Raw genomic sequence first — 26,549 nt, 5'->3', positions numbered from 1 at the left:
CATGCTGCGAGCGTTAAACATTTCTCTTGCTGCCTCCATCAACGGTCGATAGCCTCGTGTAACGAACTGGATGCTGTGAGTCACAGATCAGCTGTCAAGGAGGAGAGCGGTCGGAACGTGAGTGGATGGGAGGTGAGGGTGGGGTAGAGGGGAGAGGACTTACCTGAAGGAAAACCTCGGGACCGTTGTCAGGTGATGGCAGGGAATCGATATAAGAGTCGCAGCTAGGTAGGTGATGCTGGCAGGCGGGAGGAAGAAAAGAATGATGGATGTAAAAAAAAAAAAAAAAAAAAAATTGAAACGTAGGCTCACGCACGCACGGACATACATTCTCGCACACGCTCGCAAGTGTTCGTGACATTAAATATTCATAACATAAGGAATGAAAGTATGTCTAGCGTAAAAACTGTGTTAAGCTTTATGAAAACTTCAGAACTATAGTCCAGAGCTACTTTTTAAACCTTAAAGCTGTTCTAAAGAAGCAAATTTAGAATTTTTTTTTACAAAATCGTTCTTAAGCCACTTAGATGCGTTGCACAAGCTCGCAAAAAAAAAAAAAAATCAGAAAACCTGTACTGGCTTAGAACGAAAATCTGGTTTAAACAATTTTGTTTAAACAAAAATTAGTTTTAAAAGTTTTTAAATCCTGTTTGTCAGTGTGTTTCTATAAAACTGATTGTTTAAATAGATTTAAGACATAAAAATCTTTCAATTTCGAAACTTGTTGTGCAACTAGCCCCAGTTTATATTGTCAGTCAAGATTTTTTTCTGTAACCACATGATCATTTGTACATTTTTTCCTGAAGTTTCGGAGCTTTCATTGTTTTAAATTTAATCAGTAATTGTTTCTTTGCTTCTTTGTTATGTTCATTTTCTTCTTGTTGTTTTTCTTGTTCTTCTTTTTTTCTTCTTCTTCTGTAAATACACCTGAAACCAAACGAAAAGCGCGTGACGTGTAATAACTCACGTTATAGTTATAATAAAGTTGTTGGAGTAGCTTCTGCGAACTGAAGAAATAGATGAAAAGCTTCTTGTTTGCGAGCTTGCACGTCTACGTCTGTGTGGTTCGTCAGTGTGTACGCATGCTTCCCGCCGCGCACGTGCTTCTCTCATGGCGCACGTCACGAGCCCACCTGCTTCAAGGTGAGGAGAGGAGGAGGCCGTCGAGGTGGATGACCTGACCGACTGAGGCAAGGAGAAGCAGGTAGGGGAGCCAGTTATAGCCACCAAAGATCTGGCGAGGCTTCCACGTGAGAAAGTTGTCCTAATGAGAATCATCTTTGCAGTTCTCTTAATTTCTGGTGAAGTGTTTCCGCGTGTCAAAACAATCTTACATTCTACAGCAAGCCAAGCTTTCTCTCGACTGCTCAGTGTTGAAACTGGTTTAGAAAAATTACCAAGATGGTTAAGTTGGAATGGTGATTACAGAAGTGTTCAGACTTTCTAATCGCTGTTTTTCGTGAAATAACCATTATGTTCAATTACTCTGTAGACATAACGGAGAATAGTTCTTTGTACATACATACACACACTGTGAGATTCTTGTTGTTCAGCAGAAGTCTGTGACCTCTAGTTCACAGCTGACAGGATAGTGAGTAAGGGTTCATTATATTGCATAATAATAACAACAACTACAACAACGACAACGACGGATTTACTTTGCGTGGATCTCTGTGTTTTGCGAGGTCGTATAAGAACTGTAGAATCAAAGTGTAAAAGAGTTGACAGAAATAATTTCTGGTAGGTTCAAAAAGTGCCAAGGTAAATATTTTGTTTTTGTATATTTGTCATGTGTGTCATCTGGAACTCTGGAACTTGTGATTGTCAAAGAATAGAGAAAACAACTAAAAGAAATGCTGAAAATGAGATAACGATAAGTCATTTTGTGAAACTTGATTCTTCATTTTAAATACTACTAACATACTCTTTGAAGAGAGAGACCTTAGCTATTTGGCAAGGAAGAAATTAACATTTAAAGAAAATATCGGTGCACGATGAATACCTAAGAAAAATAAAATTCCATTTCTCATATAACGCTAACAGAATTTCATGAAACTCAGAACACACCAATGTCTCAGCTGTTGTTGCTGAGGAAGGCGTGTGGATATGTATCTCAAGCTCTAGCCAATACTACTTTTTTCTGGACTGTATAGGTTTAGTTTTGCTTCTAGCATATCCACTGTTAACGAGGCCATTACTACAGTCAAGGGATATAAACAGGGACATGAAATGGCAGACGGCCGGATGTGATGTCGCATATTAAAAGAAAAGCAGGCTGTAAAAGCTAAAGAATTTCTTTTTTGCGAACTTCAATGAGGTGCCTGTATCATCTGCTCGTGTAAAAATGGGAATAGTGTTGGGAGGCGGGGAGCAAAGCATAATCTTACTGCATATGACCAAGGGCAGTAAAAAAAATAATGGCCTGGTGCTTTCCTCCCTTTTTTTCCCTCCTTCCTGCTGTAAGCCCTTTGAAAAAAAAAAGTCTATCCAGATCATCTTTCAAAGCAAACTCAGAAGACTCTTAAGATTCGAGCACTGGATGGTCCGTCGCAAAGAGTAGTATCCCCATCGTGAGTTCCCCCACTTTTCCTCCCATGAAGGCCTGTTCCGAGGCACGATTTTCATAACATCTCGGCTCGCGGCATTCCTGCCCGACGTCTCGTCCTTTTGTGTTGTGGCACGTGCGACCTCAATCCTGCCGCTGGGCCTCGCCCTCTGCTACCTGATCCTCACCTCCGGGTCTAGTTCTTTCCCACTCCCCAGCCCCAAGACTGATATCACGTGACCTAGAACTACGAATAACGCGGCCTGTGTTGCCCCAGTGTAGACGTTGTTGAGGGAAGTTTACTCGGGGCAACGGTCAGATGTTCGACCATGTCTGGTAGGAGGTCTTGGGTAACCAGCATGTAAAATCTCAGTAGGCTGGACTCCATTGAATTAAAGATGTGGAAAGGTTATACTTAAACACCTTGTATAGTCGACATGGGATTTAATTCCCTGGAAACTGGGCAGATAATCTTCTGTAAGATCGGATACCTTGGGAATTCAGCTCTAATCGAAAATGCATCGTTCTTACTTAGCAAATGGCATGTTGCCATCTATATTTGCATTAGCTGTCAGCTGGGCTTAAGATATTTATTTTTGCACCTACCCCCTACTGCATTTCAGACCATGCTCTAAAACACAAAATAAAATAGAACAAAACGCATATTCCATTCAGTCTTGCAAAAGAATAAAGGTTTTCGGGAGGAGCTGTCGGGGACGAGGGGGAGGGTATTTCGATCAGACGAGATCCTTGTTGCAGACACTCGCTTTCATTCGAATGTCGCACAGTGTAAGACGGGCTTTATGCAACGATCATCGTAAGGCAGCTGGTAATATTCCCTAACTGCACTTACGAAGGGGAAGGGAGAAAGCTAACGAATCCCCTTGCTTTGTCGCCTGCAGGAGCAGCAACGACTGCCACCATCAGTTTGGCGAAGCATCAATCCATACCACACTGTTAGTCGCATGTCGAGAACGCGGCGACAAATGAAGTGACGAGTGCATCTGTGTCTTGGGCGGAAAGAGATCGAGGTTGTTAGGAAAAAAAAAAAAAGAAAAGAGAGAGTGCATAGGTACAGGTGAATATCTAGGCAAGCTATTCGTGATTATGTATTGAATTCTACACAGTCGCAACCAAATGATTTCTGGACTTTGTCTATTTGTACAGATGTAGTGCAGGGGTCGGAGTCTAGCATTGTATAATACCTGGTGTCAGCTGTAGTAGAAACCTACCCAACCTTTCAAATACTTGGTTTCCGTTTCATCGACTTCCTTTATAACAAAAAAAGAAAAACTATAAAGCCAAACAGTAAAATCTGCAATATAACCATTACTTCCAGTATCTGTCATACCCTGCAACAGCTGTGTAATAGCACTCAATGGAGGGGTCAAGCAATTTAAAAGTGGTAATTAAATTAGAATTAAAAAAGGTTTTAGAAATTGAAAAAAATGAGGCACTCGGCATTCGAATCTACTTCATTTTTGTTGCAAGAAACCTGCCGTCAAGGATGAAAGTAATGATGTTTATATTAACATTCCCTCCGCACCTCCCACACAGAGCTTGGGTCAAGCGTTTCTTGACATGCCAGGTGTTGATATTTTTAAATTGATTATAATAGTTATTCGTGAAAAGCGAGAAATAAAGAAGCAAGTTAACAAAATGCTAGTGAGTTTCTCTGTTTAAATTTACTGTTCTTTCTTTCTTTTTAATTGCTCACTTTCCTCCCTACCCACTTTTTTTTCTCTCCTTCTACTTCTGTTAAAAATTCTCTTTAATTCTTTCCAACTTTTTATGGCCAGGACCAATAACTCAGTCACAGCAGTCCGAAGAGAGCATTATTACGTCGTATTTGCCGTGTCACGTGACCCTAGTAACGGTTCTCTGCCCAAGAAACGCTACGTGGTCTGCGTACCGCGACTTCCCTCCAACCGTTATTGCCAGCGTCATCAATTCTGTCCTTGCGTGCGAAATGTCTCATCACCGCAATTTGCAGTGGTCTCCCTTTCAGCAGGCAGGCAGGCGTCCAGGGGGCGCTGCAAAATGTGGTCTGGACCAGAGTTCGCTCCCCCTCCGACGCGATCACCGGCTTTGATTGATTCGCCGACGCTCGCAGAGGATGTCGGGACGGAAGATGGCCAATGCCCAGTCGCTTGCAAGCTGGTCACAATGATCGGCTCCGCATAAAAGCGAGACCTCGGCGAGAGGGGGCCAGACGAAAAGCGCCCCTGAGAGGGATAGGGGTTAGCCTCAGAGTGACCGCGGCAACATAAATATTGCTTCCCCCTCCAAACAACTGGTCAATAGCGTCGTCAGGCCCTTTTGTCACGTGATAAATTACCTCCCTTTACAGAAAACTGGAAATGGAGATGGGGGATGATGGGAAGTTGGGCCTTGGCATGCGATCAACAGGGTCAGCCATATGCAGACAGGACAGCTACAAGAGTTTGGGTTTTTTTTTCCTGTGGGATCGGGAAAATAACAATCAGCGGTGCATCAATCAGCATGGAAGTGTATCTATGATTAGGTTTCGGATATTCTTTCCTACATTTACATTTTTGGGTATTTTTACAGTCGCTGCTACCATATGATGATGATGATGACGACGACGATGTCCTTTCGATAAAGCTGTTGCTGATACTTAACAGGAGAGTCAATGTAACTTTCGATGCTGTGGTGCGATAACAGTCAATTAACCCCAAACATGTCCAATATTCCGAAAAAAGTAGTTCCTTAGGAAAAAACAAATTCAGCATCTCAGGGCTCGGCTATGTGGCAGCTTTGTCGATTTCTGTTATCGAGACCAGCAAGGCCATGGCTCAGGGAGAGATGGACTCTTAAGGGTATCGAAGCATAAGACATTCCTTTTGGGAAATTCGTCAGGTGTCAGAAGGGCAGCAGTCGCAAAAGCTGGTCTATCCAGCGCCTCATTAATCCACATAATCCCTCTGTATTCTTTGTGCACGCCACCTAAGCCACTGCGCATGACAGGAAACCCCAGTTGGTCTGATAACGTTATCTGTGTTTGACCACAATTTGTGACCTGCGAGAGGCTTAGTGTTCGAGTCCACATTTCGCAGCCGGCTGTAGGCAAACACATCGCGAGTGTTGGGTTCTAACAAATTAATTACAATTCATCACACGTTTTTGTAAGAAGCTGAAACCAGCTCAATGCTCTGTTAACTTGCGAGCAATTGTGAACTTCCTGTCTGACTCGGGTTACATTTAAAGGGCACATAAGGCCAGTCACACCCGGGGAAATATTCCCTACCTGGATCAGAACACTGCGGCAAAAATTTTGTTTTTCAAGCAGAGAAGATAAAAAATTTAAAAAATATATATAAATATGTGATTAAGAATAAGCTAACAGTGACACAAAATGGCAGAGGTAACTTTAACAAGAGTATTTATGATCTGTCCTCTCATTACCGCTCTCTTTGTGGAAGTGGAAATTAGGATGCAAGAGAAAGGAAGAGGGGTAGAAATTAGTTTTAATGCAACACAAAATAAATGAATAGAAAATGTTAATGAAAAATTGCAGCACTTGGTATTTTCACTTGTCTAAAGCGATCATCTAAAATTCGTGGGCAGACAGAAAAGGGCGGAAAGGAAGTTGTGTAAGTTTACTCACGGTAACCCGAGACACTCAGGAAATTAAATCAAAAATTGCTCGTAAGTTAACAGAATATATAGCTGGTTTGAGTTTGTTAGAAAACCTATAGTGAGTTTTTAATATTTTTTTTATTTTTAGAACCACACAGGTGTTGCCCAATCAGTAAGCCGACGTCTGCGAGTCAGGGAAAATGAGGTTTTGGCATCTTTCCAAAACCAAGATGAGAACTGCAATATGCTCACAGAACTCATCAACGGAATGTAATGTTTCACAAACATTTTGGGAATTTATTTTATAATTAGCTAAAAACATTTCAAAATAAGTTTACACCCGGGTTGGCCTTTAAGTGTTGCATTCTCACTCGATGAGGTCTGGTGGCAAGGTGGGGTGGATGGTGAAGCCTAGGGGCCTATCATCAGACGGCCATTTGCTGTCGACTATCGTGGGGTTTGGGCTCTGGGCAACTGACTGACAACACTAGGCAAGCGAGGGATTACCTACCCAGCAGTTCCACTATCGCACACCAGATGGCGCTAGGCGACACCGATAAGGGGCGATCCCTCACTGACCGTTGACGCGAAACACAATGGTTCGTCTGCGGTCGCATGATCCCTGAGTATGAAGAAAGGCGGATACCACGTGATCCACACCCGTCCGGTTGCTGGCGATAAAGATGTGTCGGTCACAAACACGGTAGTGGCTTGTTGTCACACGACCTTTGAACCCTCAACAAGCTGTCAATAGTTCACGTCAAAGATGGAGATGTAGATGTTTCCACGGGGTTGGGGTGAGAAGGAGGAGTGGGGTGGGGTGGTGGAGTTGATAGCTTGCTGCTCGGGTGGAATAGATCAAACGCCACCCAACCTGTCTGCGCACGTGCGAGGCCACAGATGCGAGGTATTTGTTCCGGCGTAGTGATAATGAACTATTTATGGAGTGCAAGTCTACAGGGAGAGTTGGGAGCGATTCATTAGAATGAATTCTAGATGTGGCTATAGTCTGCTGAGCACGGCATCGCTCGGGCCTATTAAAATTTAACACGATTGAGAAATTGAGAGTCGTCGCAAGGAGACAGTCTTCATTCTGCGAGGGTGAAACTCGACGTTTGCCTCAAACAAAACTCGGGTATCACTCATCCACTCACATTTTTTTAAAAACGTATATGATATTACAATAGCTTCATTAATATACAAAAATTACAAACAATTCTTTTCTCACTGTCCCGTTCGTCACGTTTTGTCCGGGTCACCTGTGGTTCCAAAGAATGGCGTTGTTTGGGTATTTCATCTCAGGCGCCTTTTACGGGTAGCTTGTTCAACCCTTTGTAAGCAAATGTTTGCGAAGATGACAAACACAGATCCCTAAAGCCACCACATCGTTAACTAGTGACATGGCGACTCACGTGATGTGCTAATGAAGGCAGTTTGTCAGCGGGGCAAAACACGAACTGGTGAAAGGATTTAAGAAACATTTCTCTTAACGGCGAGTGTTTCCGGCCATTACTTATGTGCCGCTGATGTTTGTCAGACTTTGGGGAACAAGGGTTAAAACAACAGTACATGTTTACGACCTCTCAATTTTTTTTTTCAAGGTTAGAAGTGTAGGTGTCGGATTCTGTGTTCGCTCTCTCCCCAAAAATAAACATGTTTCCTCCTGTTCTCTCGCCAATCCCCTGCATTTTATTACACGCGCCTCTGTCATGTAAAAATATTGCTTCAAAGTGGATCACCAGACACCTCTCGTGAATTTATGATAGGTAAAAATTGACTCACTGTATGTTATAGCTGAATAATATTTTTTTTTTCATGGCACATTTCCCCACCAAGGTGGAAGAATAATAACAACAATAACAACTACTACTAGGGGGACTGCCATCAAAAGTATAAGTTATAACGAAAAAGTTGAGAAAGTCAATAGATTACGCACTAGAATAAACACACTTCTCATCGGGAGTGCAGTCGACTTCCTGAGAGACAAATACAGCATTAAGCAAAAACAAACATACAAAACCTTGAAGAAGATGGTCAGACGAACAACAGGTTACAGACACCGTGTGTGGACGGTGTGGTCTACCGGTGGAAACAATGTGGTGCAGACATAGAAAATCGCAAATAGAGGTAACAGGAGACACCAAAGTGAACACAGATGCAAGGACGAGACAAAAAGAAAAAAAAAAAAAAAAAAAAAATGGAGCGAAAGCAATTCGAATTCGCCATGATGGCGAAGGGACATCACTCTCATCATATGAGAGCATATAAGCATCAAGTCACAGACTTCCATATTCTGTACGTTAGGTACTTAATTTCGTTTCCCACAATGCAATACAAAATCCAATGCAGGTAAAAGATTACTATAGAAACTGTGGACTGCTTGATTGATTATTCGATCGATCAATTAAACACAGAAGGCATTAGTTTTGCTCTGAAATTAATTTTTAAGCCCTGCCCAGCATGATGCACGCCGTCCTCATGTTTTGCTTCCTGTCGACAGTCTAAGCTGACAGGTCAGAATAACCTCATGTAACCTCAGTGTGTGGGCGTGCCCACGCGCACATGTATATTAGGTGTTCGTATGTACGAGCAATTGCATTCACTTTGTGTATACGCGCGCGCGAGTGTGTGTACGTGCGTGCGTGTGCTTGCGCGTGTATATGTGTGCACGTGTGTGTGTCTGCGCGCGTGTGCGCAGCTTTTTGCGGCCACTGAATGGTTACATCGCCGACAGTTCCCGCGGAGGAAAAGGGGAAGGAATCGTCGAAGCGATGATATTGAACGAGAGAATGAGCTGCACTCACCACGGTTTTAATGCAGCGGCAGACGAACGGAACAGAGGCACGGGAACCAATGGCTTCCAGAAACGAGCAGACAATTCTGGCGGAGATTCCATTTCGGAACAAGTTCGGTGTTGTAAGCGGCAACATTTTGTCCGGAGATGTAAAAGCAAATGCACTGGAGCTTGCATGGGATTTGCGCCACAGTCCGCGGTAACCCTTCAGCTCCAGGAGGAACATCCAGCGCCGCACAGCAACTGGCTTTGATGAGGAGGGGGGCTCAGGCTTTCCATCTAGCCGCTCGAGAAAAGAGAAGAAGAAACATGGGATTTCTCATCTGATTGAAAGGCATTGAAGACCACTAGTAAAGGTTCGCGTTTGGGAAAGCGGGGAATGAGAAAAACCGCAGAATCTAGATTGCTCTGAACTTCACCAAGTCGTAAGAGGAAGGTAGACGAGAGTGGGGTTTGTGGACAGTTATTGAGGAAAGAATAAAGGAGAACGGCTTAGAAAAGGACAGACAAACAGACACACAGAACAAAAGCAATCATCTTTGCATCTATAAAAAATATCGAACCTGCTCACCTGCCTCAGTCATTGCAGTTCCGTAGCCAGCATGCAGGTTTAGTTTTTACGATTTTTCAATTCTTAACACAGATAATAATTGTCACGTGAGACTTTTCTGTAAAAAAAAAAATAATTGATTGTCGTTGAAGTTAATTCAGAGAGAAGCCCTTTTTTTTATTTTTTACAATTTTCGTTAAATCTTCAGTATGGCAATCTCTGGCTAAAATATGGCTTTTTAAAACGTTTCTTACTTTACAGCTTCCTGCCTCTTGGCTGCCGTTATTTGTTCTGACAAATGTTATTGTCAAATGAAGTTACACGAGTTGTGGCCTCCAAACGATTTTAACATGAGCCCCATTGAGTGAAACTAAAAACCTTTTTAGGGTAATACAATGTATCGCAATTGTTTCTCCAATTGCTTCGATATCTGGACATTTCATTGCCCTCGCCAGCATTGACCTAATTGTAGTTACATTGACCTACAAAAAAAGGGGGAGGAGTGGGCAAGCCTTCCTCATAAATTTAAGAAAACGCAAAAGCTAGGTCACCCAACTCCAGGAACAGAGCACTGTCGTTGGAAGATAAATCGACAACCTCTGACTGCCAGCTCTGGTTTATGGCAAAACGAAACGCAGTGATGGCCCTTGCTTGCGCAGAAATTCCGGATTTATGTCCCTTTGGTCTTTCTTGAGGCCGTCGTAAATCTGAGGCCGGGCCCATGACCATTAGACACACTGCACCAGTGATGGATGAGTCCGTTGGCTGCGTTCAGTGACGCTCTCTGGAGACAATTTGTCGCGACTAAAGCCGTCGTCACGCTTGGGATCCATGGAGGCGAGGGGGAGGAGGGTGTGTGTGTGTGCAAGGGGGAGGTGGGTTTACCAGATGATTAAAGCGGCATCGACATGAAACATTGGAATGATGTCCAGACACACGCGGGACAAAAGATCAGGTGACATGATGATTTTCGACCAAGAGGACATGAGCATTTTTCTGGTTGTTTGCTATCTCCAGAAGCGAGGGACAACCACGCCTTGCAAGGCACGCTGCTGGAGCACGCTCCCGTGATGCATTGCGGTGGAGAAACAATCCCCGGGTGTTTTGCAGCGCAAGGAAGCGAGTGCATGGCGAGGTAAGATTTTTGTCCACCCGGGGAACGATAAGCGTTGCGTCGGTTCGATGCCTGTGTAGCGCAGCTCACTTCCGTCAGTCGGGACCGGGTACCTGACACCATAGACGGTTGGTGAAGGTAAGGCAGCGAAGGAGAGATGGGCACCGCCCTCACATAAAGCTGGCTCCGAGAAGATCTCTAATACCTCATTCTCTGAAAAAGATCATGGGGCAACCTTTATTTTTTACTACCTATGGACATTCTTAACATTCTTCTTTTTTCCTCACTTGAGAATTATGTCAGCCCACATCAGACCCATCACGAGGTTTTCTGTAAGTTTAATCGCATGTGCTGACTCGTCTCTCTTCACATCGATGTTGTGGTCAGACCATGTCCAGCGCTCGTCTAGCCACCGCGAAACCTGCGACTGAACGTGGCGTTGCCCCCAGCAACCCTTTTGCAGAAAACAACGGCCCACATCACACACCAGAAAAAAAGATTAGAGACGATTGGAAGTTCGGATCGACCTTTCTCCCCTTCTCCCCTCCACCCTAGCCTGAGTGTCCGGCCATTAGACAGTGTTTTCCCCCCTGAGGCCGATGACTGACCAGGCATGCGTGTGCAGCAGCGGAGGTGAGGTAGACGAGAGGGAAGACCTCCAAGTCGGGAGGAAAATGGTCTTTGTATTGGATGTGCGACGACCCGTGGCGGGCAATGGAGAAGGCGGCAAGCAGGGGGACAGCAGCGACAAACTAACAGGCGTCGAGGGATATCTTCCCGAGCACAGCCACAAATAAGGCGTGCAACTCGTAATTTCGTTTGCTCTTTCCATTTGGAGGTTTGGGTCTATTTCTGTGAGCTGTACTTCTTGTTCTTCTGTCAGTCTGGGTCTCAGTTCTTACAAATTTCCACCCGAAATGGTAGTTTTCTACAGAGTGGTAAAACTGTCAGCAAAACTCTTATCCTTCTTGTTTTGTAAATAAGAAACATCACAATACTTTCATTTCTCCTTTCTTTTCTTTATTTCTCTACCCCTCATGTCATTTCTTTCTTCTTTCACCTCTCCATCTATATTTCTACTTTTATTCACATACACACGTCTACATAGATGCACTCATACATAATTTGAGAGGCAGCAAAATCTGTTACACATTCCACGTTTGGCGCCAACGGTTCTCACAGACATTTCACATTGCGACTAGAGAAGAAGAATGCTAATGACTGTCGCCGGCGTCGTGTTGTGAGTCACAACGGACTAGCGGCGAATTAGATGACACAGGCGGCTAAACGCAGCTCATTAGTGCCACGTCTTTCCAGACCGAAATCACATCTGTGGAATAAAGGATCTCCCAGCAATTCTTTACCTTTTTTTTTTTTTTAGAGAGTTGGCCAGCTGAAGAGAAACCTAACTTTCAGAAGTGAAATCTAGTTGGCAATGCAATGTTTAGAATTGACACAACGAATGTGATTTACATACTCCATGGCACTGCGGCCCAGGGGAGATAAACCACGACTAGTCTTAGGGACAAGGGGCCGTAATGGCCTCATACAGCACTGCTCTTTGTAATCATACACAGAGTGCACTCAGCTCTAATAAATTGTATCTTCTTCCAAAAAATATTTTTTGCGGATTTAAATAGTCCTGATGGAACATTAGCAAATAACTCAGAAAAATGACAAGCGGTTCTAATAAATTGCTTCTTCTTCGCAGAAATAATTCTTTAGCAAATAAAAAAGTCATGATCAAACATTAGCAAATATTTCAGACAAAATGGTAAAAGACTTCTTTGAAGCTGACGAATAAGTAATAAGATCTCAAAAGCAAATTTTAATTCCACCGAAGGCCACCAAACACTGTTGCTCCTTGGACGCTAAACACATCTCACATTCCGGTGTTTATTAAGCAGTAAAAATACTTATTTCAAAATCAGTTAACAAGGAGGTACTTCCACGGTACAGGTTAACCTTTGGTAAAAAGAAAGGAAAATAAACACAAATAAGAGATTCACACACACTCTCTCTCTCTCTCACACACACACACATACAAGCACGCGCGCAGACACACACAGAGGTTGGTTGAGACGCTGAAATGATATGTACTGGTTTGCCCTCAAACAAAAGTGTCTCTTCGAAGCACTTGTATTTAGGTAAGAAGTAAGCCGTGTGACATTTGTTTCCCTATAACACGAACATCCATTCCCATCGGTTCATTTTTATTTTTTGTGGGTTTGTGCGTGTGTGTGTGTTTGTTTTTTCAAGCCCTGCCAGATCATATGTAACGAGACTGTAAGACAGACAGCATCATCTTCAGAGCCAGAGCAGGTCAGGATCGTTCATCATGCTTGCTAGCTGCTCGTTGTAAGGCCTGAAGAAAGCCTGCAGAAGAAGGCGGGTACGAGATAGGATCGGTCCCCCTTTCGAGTAGTGCTGTCCCTTGTTAAACACGTCGTCATGGACGATCTGACTTATCTCCTCTTCCTCAAGTTCCCTGAGGTGAAAGGTGAAGTCAGAAATCAGGTGCATAGCAACCGATAAATTCTGTTTATGCCTTGTTTTAACTATCTTAATGCACGATATAAAACATACAGTTAGATATATCATTTCAAAATTTTCAGTTGTCTTTGTTTTCCGTGAGAATTTTAAGTAGCTTAATGCACGATATAAAACATGGACATATTATCATCGTCATCAGTTGTCTTTGTTTTCCGTAAGAATCCATCTAACATGACTGCACCCGAACCCTGGAGGTGAGGAGTGCATGGGAAGGGGAGACGGGAGACAAAGAATATACTCACGTAAGCCTAAAAATGAGAATACCCGTTGAAGCTGTGCGGACATGTCCCTGTGATATTTCTCAGTGGTCAGGATAAGAATTTGTTCCCTTGGAAACAGTGTCAGCCAATCGCGTATGAATACAATGTACAGGCTTACTATCAGCATCACCTGCGAGAAAAACAAGATGACTTATTGCCAAGAAAGCTTCCTGGGGTTTGGCGAGTCTCGGTGCGCATGAACCATCAGTGTCGGGTACGGGTACACAGCAGTACATTGCAGTGCAGTCAAGATGCAGCAGCTAGTCATCACATTTTATTTTCAGCACATACAGTACACGTATTGAAGTAAACAGACCATTACTGGAATGGAGCTAGAATGTTCGCCAAACCATTTTGCATGCAAGTCTTGCTTTACTGTCGACAGGTGAAGCTTCCAGCTTTTCTTCTGTGCATTTTTTGTGTTATGTGGTATGTCTGGGAATGTAATCTCACATTACTTCACGTGTGCCTGAGTGTTGTGTAAGTGCATGCGTGCGTGCGTGTGTGTCCGCGTGTATGAAAGACAACATGCATGTCTTTGTACGGTGATGAATGAATGACATTATCATTCAGTCGAAAAGAAAAAAAAAAAACAAGCCCTCGGCACACTGCTTCGTGCCAAGAGCGATAAAAGCAGGTCTGTGTGCTCACCTTGGCTCGTCTGAAGACGGTGGCGTTGTTGGCGCAGTAGCGGAGCGAGTGCTGGCTGAAGCAGTCGGTGTAGATGTTGATGGCGTCGCGCACGTACTCGTCAAAAGCGATGCTGCTGACAGCGCCCACCTTGGCATGATTGTACAGGTAGCTCGAGTACAGCCTGTAGACACACAGATATGTCTTTAGATGAAGACTTTTCATCTCCATCATCAAAGCTTTCGTTAACTAAGGATCCAACACTAGTCTGCACACGGGCACACACACACTATCCCTCTCTCCACGTGGTTTGCATCGAAGTGTTGTCTTTTCGCTTGAACTTTATTTTGAACTTATTACTGAGCTCTTCAGTTTTGCTTCTAGCTTCTGAACATGGTGGTTAACAGGTTGGACAGAGGCAACCAACGCTGAGGTAGGGTTAGGGTTACATTCAAGTAAGAAGCGGGGAAGTGAGAACAAAGAAAAGAAGGTAAGGACGAAGTAAAAAGATGTAACAGTTAAATGTTGACCGTTAACCACTTGTTTACAAACAGTATTACCAGATGACAAACACTTCTAGCACAAACACGAAAAACAAAAAAAAAGGTAAAACTGATTTGGACTAAGAGCTGGCACCAGTTTGTTTACCACAGTTGTGCAGACCAGGAGACAGTCCCCCTTACACCCACCTGTCCACGGGGTTCCTGAGGATGAGGATGATCTTGGCCTTGGGGTACAGGTGATGGATGTGGCTGGCTACAGTGACGCGAGGCTCCGTGCACCTCTCGTTGCCTGGTATCAGCGGCCAGTGACGATTGTCGAAAAAATATGAGGGTGAGCCATCCCCTGCAAATCACCACCACAACCACTGGCAATCTGTCGTGTACAACGCCATGGAGATGGCAACGCGAGAACATTCACCTTCAACCTTAGTGTCACGTGACAGCGAACAGCCAATCATACAAAGAGAACAGTTATTCTGTCCATCGCTCACACACACAGTGACAAAGAAATTCCATTCTGTTTTATCTGTAGACTACATACATAGGAATAAATATCTCTGCTACGTGAGTATGAGTTGAATGGATGAGTTAGAACTAAAAATAATGATTTGTTTCATAGATAATTAACTCATTTCATCAATTCTTCTTAAGCCTTATAGATTGCATTATTGCAGTCATTAATGTTTAAAAACGGAGAGAAATGAATAGTCTAGAAACCTTCATTTTATTTCTTTTTTCTTTTTTTTTTTTTTTTTTTTTTTTTTTTTTTTTTTTTTTTTTTTGTCACTCGACAGCACATTACACTTTTGTAGTCTGAAATCGAGAGTTGGCATTTGTTGTTTATAAAGTAAGAAGTCAGGAGAGTCTTGTCTTTCATTCAGAAACTTTTCTGATCCTTTAACACTCTGGTGCCAAATGCCAATCTTTAGTGGATGGCAAGGGACAGCTAAACATTTTGAAGAGATTGTCTAGTTTTAGCAAAATTCCTTGCACTTTGAGAGGTTTTGTCAAACTTTATCCAGCTTTGACTTGTCAGTTTCTGGCTAAACGGCAGTAAGTCCTCGATGCTGTCATCCTTACATCTGACTTGAGAATACTTGCAAAGTAGTTACTACGTGGCCAACATTTCAACGACTACAGAGTTTTTTTTCAAATATTATCTAAAGAATGTCTAAGAGTTTAGTCAAGGGCTTATAACAAAGGAGTGGATCTTTAGGGCGGCCCGATGGCCCCATTTGTAAGAAGTGAAAAGAGAGTAGGGGGATTATCAAAAATGAAAGACATGGCTTATTATGATATATTTATCTACCTTACAATATCCCCCAGCCTTGCAACCTCTAGTTGCTTGCTCGTGCAATTAGGTTTGTTTAAAATTAGTTTCACGACACACAGCCAGACCATGTTCAGTTAAAATCACTCCTCTCTCCAAAGGTTCTTTAATGAGGTCTTGAGCGTCGTCGTGTCAAACAGGTTCGTGTCAAACATCAGGTGTTTAGATGACTCACCTACTATCAGTCTGTGAAAATTGCTTCCCTTTTCTAGTGTGCGGTAGATGACGCTTGATGCATTCTCAAAATTCTTTAGGAAGTACGAAATGTCTGATTTACCTGAACAAAAAACCATCAAGTAATTAGGTATTATTAACTATTTTATAAGAATGATATCAACGATGTTTTAAAAATAGTTTCAAACAGGCAGAGTAAATGTTTGCATATTTAGATGTACAACTGCAGCTTGTTTTTTTTTTTATTAATATTTGTCTGCCGATAGGCTAAGTTAGTTGACCAAAAATCTGTCAAGGACCAAAGAAGAACAAAGAAAAATCAAAACACTAGATAAATGCATAAAGAGTAAGAGAATGTAAAAAAAGTACAATAAAAAATATATCCACACTGGACTCTGACCGTTAAACCTATATCTGTCGAACCATCGGGTTTCCTTAGAGCGTGGCATAACCACTTCGGGGTGTCTGGTCAGTCGACGGTACAGGTCAGTAGTCCCTGCCTTGGGTGCTCCCACCAGGTAAAAGTAGGGCACGCAACGTATTGTGGGTACGTGGCCAGCACGTGGTTCCTTCCAGCAAGGATTCTTGTAATTCGCCAGGTAACGGAATGGTCCCTTAAATGCCAATACGGAGGTGGTTAATTTTCTTACACGCCATGTATTTTATGAATTTATGATTAATAATCTCTCATCTTTATCAATTACCATTACACATTCATATCAAATAAAAAGGCACCACATTCTGTAACTTCACTATGAGAATATGCATGAATGATAAATATTTCCAAGTATCTTAATAATAATAATCTCCAACCACAGCCAGGCTATGATCTTTGCTAATGTTTGGTAAGCCTGTCACATTCGCTCATACATAATTATTATTGCTATTACACAAGTTTCTTACAGTCTACCACTCTCTTTCTCCTCTCCATCTCTTGCTTTCTGTACTCGCCTCAGCCAGCCACCCCTTTCCCTCCTGCACACGCTCTGCCTCATGAGCCTCGTTCTCACCACAAATCCGTAGCGAGGGTTCGGCCTCACGTCTGCTAAGTCCGGTCCGTCGCACGGCGGCATCAGGTAGTCGGCGCCACCGTCGCTTCCCCCATCACCGGCAACCACCTCACCTCCCACGTGCAGTGTGTGCAGATGCTCCAGCACCCGCCTGTCGTATTCAAACTGCTCGCTTCTCCTCCTTGCCGCGTCCACAGACGGCTTGTCTTCATAATACTCCCTCGCGCCATCATCGTTGCTTGCGAAGACTTCAACACGGTTCGTCTCTCGGACGCTCGAGTGGCCAGTGTCGTCTGCCAGAGTCTCCACGAATCTGCTGCCTTCGTCCGATTTTTGCTCTCTGCTGTCTTTGCTATGCTCTGTTTCGAGCTTGTCATCAACTGGCAATGTCTTCTTGTCGCCAAGATCTTCAAACAGAGGAACATCGGAATTCTCATCGTGGTAATCGCGGCCCTTGACCCCTTGGAGGTCTGGTGTTGTCCAGGTGTCGCGGTACTGCAGAGACAGGTGTGCAGTATGTCCAGCTGTTCTCAGCAGGAACGTCAGCAGCAGCCCAGAGACGATGAGCGTCAGGCATGGCAACAATCGTCTGCCGTGGCGCACGTGCAGTACCAGGCGCGCTCTCTGGAACAGCAGACATCGGCACGTTAAAGTCAAATTCCGAACGAATCACGATGTCAAATCAAATTAGTCCCCCAACCTTTGATTGTCGTCTGATAAATTAGTGACCTTTATGTCCACGGGGCTAGGGTTAGTGGGAATTGGTGTTTTACCTTGTAACCCAGGTATTATCTCCCTCAGATGCAATGGCGGCCGGTTTGTGCTGGACTTGCTTACACGACATCTGTGTCAGCATGGGATCCTGGCCTTGTATCAGTGATATGGTCTGAGCTGTTAAAGCTCAACGAAAGCCAGATACCTACCTTCCTGCTTTTATCTTTGGCCCACATATTAGATGTGAACAGTTTGGACACCGCTTCTGCCTCTTCCTAGTCAGGTCCCTTCATACAGGTTGAGCAAGCAAATTTAAACTACGTCTGAAAGACGCATTTTCCCCACTAGTCTCTCTCATTAATGTTGGTTTTCTTCTCCTATACCTTACCATCTTATGTTCCTCTTCTGCTTTTGTCTTCGTATTTTTTTCTTCTTTTTTTTTTTCACTTTCGGTTTTTCATCTTTTGTCTTTATGGATTGTTTTTCAAGTTTTATTTACTTACTTTATTTATGACTTTTAATTTTTTTATTTACATTGTTTTCTTTGTCCCGACCCACGCGCAGGCTAAAACAGAACAGGCATGTTTAACTCTTGTTCTTATTTTGTAATTCTTATTCTTGTTAGCATCATCTGATCATTTCGTCTTAACCAGAACAAATAACCACTGGCGTGAACGAATAATTACTGCATGTACGTGCGCATGTTCGCGCATGCGTGGTAGCCACACATACAGTGAGCGTAGAAACTCAGAAGCCAGCGAGTACTCGGGTTGTGTGGCAGATTTAAAGGACTTTTACAGGTTTGTTGCTACAAAGGGGAAGTATTGGTGAAGGTCTGTAAACAGAGCAATAAATCAGCAGACACAAGGGCGAAGGACTTGCGATGTCAGATTAAAGCGGATCCAAGTCTGCTGGTCGTGCAGCGTGAGTGCAGCAACAAGTTTACCTTGCAACATCCGGTTGCAGCATCATTCAAAACGGGAAAACCTAGTCAAAGTTTCGCATGCTGACACTCTACACTCACAACTATCAAACCCACCTACACACACCCAGAACCAGTAACCACATCCAACCCACACTGTCAAGCAGACATGGATGCATTCTTAAGAAGCACAAACAAAAGTAAGCATATTAACTCACCATTTCCCTGTCGTAGCAAGTGCACTATGACCCAATCTGTAATCTTTTTACAGCCAATTAAAATGTCAGGGTTGTTCTGTCCTGTTTATCTATAAACAGTTAGGAATAAACGATAGAACTAAATGGCAACTTTTTTTTTCTTCTAGAAGAAATAAAGTCAGTGGGAGTTGTGAGGTCTAATTCTTATTTCCGTATCGTCGTTTCTCTAAACCCGGAGGAAACAGCCATGGAAATGTATCTTTCAACAAAACATGGCAACACATGCTGAGTACATGTTGAGGATGAGGTTGAACGAAACTGGGAGGGCAATGCCACAGCAAAATAATGGTATTTGTGTTTTTAGAAAAATGCAGATCAGCAAAACGCGGATTCTTGACTGAAGCTGTAACATGAATAATCGTGTCGTTGACAATATCTCCGATCTCACAGCCCGACACAGAAGTAATCGTGAACACGTGTCTAACGTGCTGCAGGAAGGATGAGGAAAAGAAGAAGAAGGAGAAGTTGTTTTAAATTTACTATTAGGGAATTTCCATTTAGTTCCTGTATTTCTTACGTTTCGCCGAAGACATGATCGACACCTCAGTGCCACGACATCCGTCAGAGGTGTGTCCTGTCGCCTGGCATTGCTGCTGGCATTGGAGGGTAGTAGGTCACGTGATCCACAAGACCCTTCCTCGTCCTTGTACTGGATGCTGTGAGAGTCCTCGACCCATGGCCAGGAGGCAACCATGGCGACTCATGTCTGTTCCTCTGTCGATGACAACCGAGTTAGTGAGATATACGCACGAACGAACATCGCATGCATTACGAGCACGAACACACACACAGACACACTGTCTCTCTACAGGAATGCAAGTCAGCAAATTGATAATCCCGTATTCCCAAAACACAAAGTTTCGTCATTCGGAAAGAGGAATTCCATGTTGAAATAAAAGTTAAATGCATTTATATGTATTGATATTGAAACGACTTGAAGATGCTTACATGATAACAGAATACTGAAATACTCTTAGATGTTTATGTGAGTTTTATGCTGGTAAGATGTTTCTTTAATTGTCAGATGACTAAATAACAGTAACATTCATTCTCTCCACTTACCCTAGTATCACGATTTTCACCTGAGTGAATAAAATGTACATTACACGCACATAATGTGTTCACATAGCTTCTGATTGTCTCAGTTTCCATCGCTGCCATTTTAACTAACACAGAATATGAATAAGCTAACACGTATCTTCTTTGTTTTAAAACCATTGAACTGAAGCAGTTCAAAAACGAAAAAAGTTTACATTTAAACGATGTTTACAGTTAATGAAAAATACGATAATAAGCTGTAATTATTCTTTATGGTGTCTAATCGGCTTCAAGCAGAAGCGCACCATCCATGAGTCTTTCCATCCATTTAAGCTCAGGGTCTAAAACTTAGGAAACCCTTTCTCATCATTAAAGAAAAGCTCGTTAGACATGGAAGAACATCCTCGTTTCTGCGTGCAGTGACAAGACTGATTCACGTGATGTGCAGACATGGAAATTTCTTCTGATTAGGAGACATATTTTCTGATGAAAGTTAAACCCTACAGACTTGAAAAGTGTTTTGCACTAAAGTGTGCCAGTAACTGCTTTTAACAGCCCTCCCCTCACCACTCTATTCATAGTTCGTCAGGTGTGGTCGACCCTCGATTTACGTATAGAGAAGAGAGAAACGCTGTTAAGCTTTGACAACTTCCAGCTGTTTCATAACTGAAGGGATGTATATGAATATTTCCATGTAACTTTCAGATATATTTTAACAACTTTAACGCTGAACAGTCGCTTTGTATCAGCCAGCAACTTTATTTTATAAATTACATGCAGTCCATGTACCTGTCTGGCAGTGATGGTGACATTATCAGCAGTCATCATTGCTCTCACGGATTTCTACTCCAAACGACAACAGGAACTGGGAATGACATTACCATTTCGTTAATACCAGATAACATTTGCATCGGAGAGAAAAAAACACATCTGTACAATCTTTACTGGCTCAAGGACAACCGGAAGAGAAAAGGCGAGTGTGCTCCAAGCAAGGGAACATCCCATGAGTATTTGCTTGTGAGCCTGGCCATAAAACCGATCCGATAACACAATAATTACAGGAAAAGTAGGAAAACAGTTTACGTGATGCCATGCGCAGTACAGAGCCCCGTATGGAGTCAGAAAAAAGTCAGGACACGATCGTGATGTTGGTGAAGGGGAAAAGGGATCGGTGAGGTTATCTTATCTTCCAAATATGGAATATGTTTTGCTTCTATATCCTGCTTTCGATGAAAGAGAATAAATTAAAAGCAGTTTTTTTTGTTTTGTTTTTTTTTGTTAAACATAAAGTAGTCGCATTTTCAAGGATTATCTCTTTCCCCGTCTCATCTCAAAAAAGAAAAAAAAAGGAAAAAAAAAGAGTTCTATCAGTTGACTGGCTGCTGCATCCGCGTTCTCCCTCCCACAGTTCTTTACAAAACAAAAAACCCACCGGCGTACCACTCTCGGAACGCTGTGGGATGGGAAGGGTATTGAGTGGAAAAAGTTTGGATGGGAGTGTTTTTTAGATGTCTGGAGGCACAGACAGAAGAAGGCAGAAAATACTCTGCACGGTTTCTGCATGTGATCTGGCAAAATAGCGGATTCAAGCCGTTAACAATTGTTCCACAAGAATACATACCCCTCCTTCAGCCGACAAGAGGTACAGGATGTGTTTTAACCAAACAAACAGGCTAATGAGCAGTTAAAGCCGCTATTATTATACACTTATACAAGTTGTCTTTATATAAGCTATTGTCTAACATCAACCGGCTAAACTTACGACTTCTCTTGTTTCTTCTGACCATAGAAGGAGCGACACCTGTTCCTCGTGAAGACATGGTGTCCAGTATTCAGATCTCACCTCCGGCATGCTGTTATTTCTGCAAGTGGCGATGTTTACGAGACCGGCTGCTCGGCCGTGATATAACTTCAGCTGCTGGTGCGGCGTAAAACGTGTTCGCAGGCCATGTTGTTTACATGTCTATGATGTCTAGGCATATGTCTAGCGTCAACCTTCGCCTAACACTCCAATAACAAGCGAATAATTTTCAGAATCCGTGCAGCATACATCGTTGGCGAATAAGAATCCTTTTTCTCTGAATATTTCACTGGCAGGGGTTGCATTCACTTCTTAGTTTCTAACTTCTTTCAAGTTAAAAGTTTTTCAATCAAGTTGTTCATAATAGAACAGCGCTACCAGAAAAAGGTAAAAATAAATAAAAAGCACTTAGAATAGGGTGTAAACTGCTCTTATCGCATTAAGATATCTCTGAGGGAAGTTTATTAATTAAAAATGTGGATCATGAGATTCAAAGACAGATTTACTTAACCAAATATGGATAACAGAAATACTTTGTTATTTCCCCTTTATCTCTCACACAGGTCGGTAAATTCTTTTAAAATAAACACTCCCACGGCAGTCTTCCCGTTCCTTAGAACATAATTGAATGCTTTCTTGAGATCAGCGAATGTTACAAATAAATTAGATTTTCTTTGTAATAACTTTAGAATTGAAGAATATAAAGTAAATATATGATAAATCATACTATATCTAGCTCTAAAACCAAAAGTAGAAGAAAAAGAGAGAAATAAAACAGACTAGAGAGAGGGGAGGGGAGCTAAGAAAGAAAGAGAACCAACTTGCCAAGGAAAGACGTGCAGCGCTGCACCACACAGCTGCACAATCGCAGGCCAAAGGCCTTGACCTGGCTCTACCCAATCTCGGGCATCTCTCATGAATCTGAGCGACTGAAAAGTGTGCAGCCTACTGCTGCAACTAGGAGTATAGGGGCAAACTGCAATTGAAATGGAAAGTGCAGGATGGAAATCGAGTACAGTCCATTAAAGCCAGACTTTGGATGTTCTAAGAATAACATATGAAGGGGAAAGGAAGAGAAGAGGATAGCCGAGTAGTTAGAATACTGTTTGAGGATGAAGGCGCGCACACTACTCAGCTCGGTACCTGTCAGGCGCTGCCAGAAGTTCACCTAGTTACTGAAAGGGTGCCTGACATTGTACAGGGGTGGAAGGCGGCAGGAAGAGAGAGAGAGAATGGACACGGTCCTAAAAAACCCCCCCAAAAAAACGACTCGTAGGGGAATACTCGCGGGGGTGAGGGAAAGAGGTTGGGTAAACAGAATCACACAAAATGGCGGTGATAAAATAAAGAACGCAAAGGAAAGACACTTCACTGAGTACGCATACCTATCAAGACAGCAAATGGCTTGGGAATTTCCTTACGACCCCCAGCGTTCTGTAGGTTATGATATTTTTAACCACTCCACCCTGAGGGTGAGGGAAGAAGTAGAAGTGGGACGTAATCCCGCACAGAGTCATCAGAGTAAAATGATGGTAACAGTGAAATATATTGCTGACAGTATCAAAGACAGCAGAAGAAATAAAGCAAGAAAGAGAATGAGCAAAAAATAAGAAATAAAAAAAACTCATACGTGTGTTCACAGACCAAACTCTAGCCGTGACATTAGTTGTAATCTCTAGCCTTGACCTCAGATCAATGTTGCAACAGCGACCCGCGTCGTTACCGTAAGCCTACTCAAGTGCATCTTAGCTACGGTTCCCATGGTCCCACGCGCTGCCATTGTGAAAACAACGACCTTTCACGCAGGCTAGAATCTGTGTCAAATGGTCTTAATCACTTTCATGCAGCTTCCTCCTTTTCGATGAACGCACATGGCCAGACCCGCACGCAATAGCATGGGTTTCCCAGCAGACACTGCTGCACGTGCGGCACTCCTCCCTTGCCTGTCCAGAAGAGAGTTAAGCGCCATCGTATCTCTGTTGTTTACACCATGGCAGGAAAACGGTTCTTCTCACCTGTACCTTTCTATTACAGGAGTCTTCCAACCAAATTACTCGCCTCTTCTGGAACAAACCTCTACAATTGCACTACGTGACTTCAAATTGTGACTGTATTTGAAAATAATTTGGCCAACCTCTTCCTTTTCGCATTTCATTTCTCGCTTCAGAAAAAAATAACAAGCATTAAATCGTTATTAATTCTTTGATAAACAAACAGGTCAGGCGTAATAATCTGCAAAAAATTCTTTCGTGCACTCGTGGTGGAAACGGTTTTCAGAAGGGACCAACTGGGCAACGACGGTAATGGTTGTCTTTGGACAAGGTGTAGATGTGAAGGATAAGTGTCTTGTTTCCAAAGTTATAAAGCGGTGTTCACCCATAGATGTTCTTTTGCCCCCAGAGCATTGGTTATAAAGTGGTTGCAAAGATAGTCTGGGGTCAAGAAATATGAACTGTCCTCAAGGGTATCGACACTGCTTTATAACTTTGGAAACGAGTCGCTGTTCCTTGAGTTTTCAATTTCCCTGGGGAAACGACTTACTCTCGCTTCATAACCCCGAAGATGCATCTTAACTCTGAACTTCGGATGTAATGGGCAATCTTAACTAGTCTGGCAAGAAAAGACTTTGTTCATTGATTTTTTTAATTTTAAAGAATAGTTCTCTAACGATTGAAGCCGCTGAACATTAAAAGTGACGTGTCAGGCTTGGCCGCACAAAGCGTTATCTCCCCTGACAGGTCATTCAGCACGATAAATCATCATCACACATGTCAAAGGCAGCATCAGATCCGGAACTAGGATAGAAAAGCTGGGAAAAACACGTGGCTTGCTCACTCTACACTCTCGGGAGAGACAGAGATGTAGCGACAACAATCACGCACGTTGAGAGTGCTGACAGCTGCTCTGGGGAGGCTGGGTGGATGGGTGGTGGGTAAGGATGTCAGCTTCTTAAAGTAAGGTAGTTAGGTTGTAGAAGCAGGGTTTTACTTAAGGTTAGGGAACCTTTGTGTTGAATTGTTTGTAGCATAATTAATAAAGTAGTGTTGTGGGTTAGGAATTGTGGTCTTGTGTTATTTATCTGCTGCTATCTTCTTACCCTTAACTATTCTCCTCTGTAATAAGGGCACGTGGCTCCCAGATATCTTCTTACCCTTAATTATCTCCTTTGTAATAAGAGCACGTGGCTTCCATTATATCGGTTAAGGTGAGCAACCGTTTACGTCGGGTAACGAGGTGCCCAGCTTTACTCATTTCTTATTCTTTGTCTTTTCTTTCATTCCGCTCTGTAATAGATGAGCGACTTTATGTGCGACAGGTCAAGCGGTCCCCAGATATCTTTGCGGTGGATATCTCGGGGACCAATCCGGCGATACCTGGTGAACCGTCCCTCGTTATAGTAGTCTGTCTTGTGCCTAGTGTAATCTTTCTGTCGCCCATTTTAATCCATGGAATTGAACTGCTGCCAGTGAGTCTGAGAGAAATAACACCGTGTTCGATTGAGTCGGCACCTCCTTTTTCATGCATAAAAATGTTGGCTGTACTAAGAGTTTGTAGCTCAGAAGCTTCTGGGCGATTTTATGAATGACTGGCAGATACGGACTCTTATTCAACCCAACCCTACAGTGGCAATAAATACTTTTCTTTGTTTGTGTTGCAGCGGTCCATCCGTAATGCTACTCTGCAAATCTCATATTCATCTTCGCGAACAAATACAATCGATGGTGAAGAGAATTCTTAAAGTTAAACCAAAAAACATCAAACAAATAAGTTTTCAGTTCTCCCTGCTTTCTTACCGCTGCGTGAGAAACAGGAGCTGAGAGCAAGAAAGATTCCTCTGTGGATAGACCTCATCTTGCGGCCAGGTACAGAGGAGATGACTGCTTACCTGTAGCATGCATGTTGCCGGGTGTTGGCTTCCTCTGATCTCAGTGTCCCTCCGCCAGTGAAATCCCTGTACACCGGGTAGACACCAGCAGTGAAGGGCCACACAGGAAGTGACGGCAACCCCGTTTGTGAGGATACCGGCTAGTCTCTGTCTCTCTCGCTGCTGTAGACGATACCTATACGCTGCCAGACACACTCAGGCGCAGCGTCTCTTCGCGCGTGAGCACGCGGGCAGTGAAAGGTCACGTGCGTCAAGACAAGTAGATCACCAACTGATGGGCTTTTGAGCTTCGTGCGCAACGTGTGCGTGTGTTGCGGATATTAAATGTCTTACCGGAACCGGTAACCACTGTGCCCGTACATTCTGGCTTGCATGCGCACGAATGAATCATTTGCTCCCAGCAAGTTACAAAAAGGGCGAGGGAGAAAAGGAGGGAAGCGAGGAAATGGAGGAGAAAGCTGCAAGGAGGCGGGGAGGAGGGAGGAAAAAGAGAAACTCCGGTTAGGATGAGTGGTTTCACGTGTACATATCCTTTTAACAGTTTAATCATGTGTTATGGATTGTTCTGTGTAGGGTTTCTAACCGACGATTCACACCACTTCCCATATATGTCTATGACTCGCGCCATTCCCATAAAAGCTGTACACACTGTTGATGCTCTGCTAGTTTGTACATTGTTTATTGTACATATTCAACGAAGAAATGGGTATAATTTGTTGATTGTATCGTGGATCGTACAAAATCTTGCTTGATTGGTGCCAGACCACCAAGATTTCTTGCAGGTGCCTTGGGGAGCAAGTCACAGATGACGCTGGTACTCTTCCGCAACAGCGTACAGCGAGCTTCTCACGAAGGTCTCTGGAAATAA

The 26,549-nt window shown here is 43.1% G+C and overlaps 1 protein-coding gene across 1 annotated transcript; it reads right to left on the bottom strand.

Annotated features, from left to right (window-relative positions):
- Window positions 1–12,411: 12,411 nt before the first annotated feature.
- On the bottom strand, window positions 12,412–26,003 carry LOC112559782 (carbohydrate sulfotransferase 15-like). Its single transcript, XM_025231181.1, has 9 exons — window positions 25,682–26,003; window positions 19,474–19,670; window positions 17,064–17,687; window positions 16,454–16,667; window positions 16,055–16,156; window positions 14,736–14,892; window positions 14,068–14,230; window positions 13,399–13,546; window positions 12,412–13,091 (listed from the first exon to the last, which is right to left on the bottom strand). The coding sequence occupies exons 2-9, from the start codon at window positions 19,648–19,650 to the stop codon at window positions 13,069–13,071; spliced, it is 1,608 nt and encodes a 535-aa protein (XP_025086966.1). The 5' UTR covers window positions 19,651–19,670; window positions 25,682–26,003; the 3' UTR covers window positions 12,412–13,068.
- Window positions 26,004–26,549: the final 546 nt, after the last annotated feature.

This window comes from Pomacea canaliculata, linkage group LG3 (assembly GCF_003073045.1).
Source record: "Pomacea canaliculata isolate SZHN2017 linkage group LG3, ASM307304v1, whole genome shotgun sequence".
Taxonomy (NCBI): Eukaryota; Metazoa; Mollusca; class Gastropoda; order Architaenioglossa; family Ampullariidae; genus Pomacea; species Pomacea canaliculata.
This window is presented reverse-complemented; position numbering and strand designations above follow the sequence as displayed.

Bases quoted from the DNA above. Each gene is read 5' to 3' on its own strand.
- LOC112559782 (XM_025231181.1), bottom strand. From the start codon at position 19,650: ATGGTTGCCTCCTGGCCATGGGTCGAGGACTCTCACAGCATCCAGTAC. The intron at 16,668-17,063 runs GTGAGAACGAGG...TTGGCATTTAAG, and splicing joins ACCCTCGCTACGGATTTGTG to GGACCATTCCGTTACCTGGC. The intron at 13,547-14,067 runs GTGAGCACACAG...TTTTTCTCGCAG, and splicing joins CCGTCTTCAGACGAGCCAAG to GTGATGCTGATAGTAAGCCT.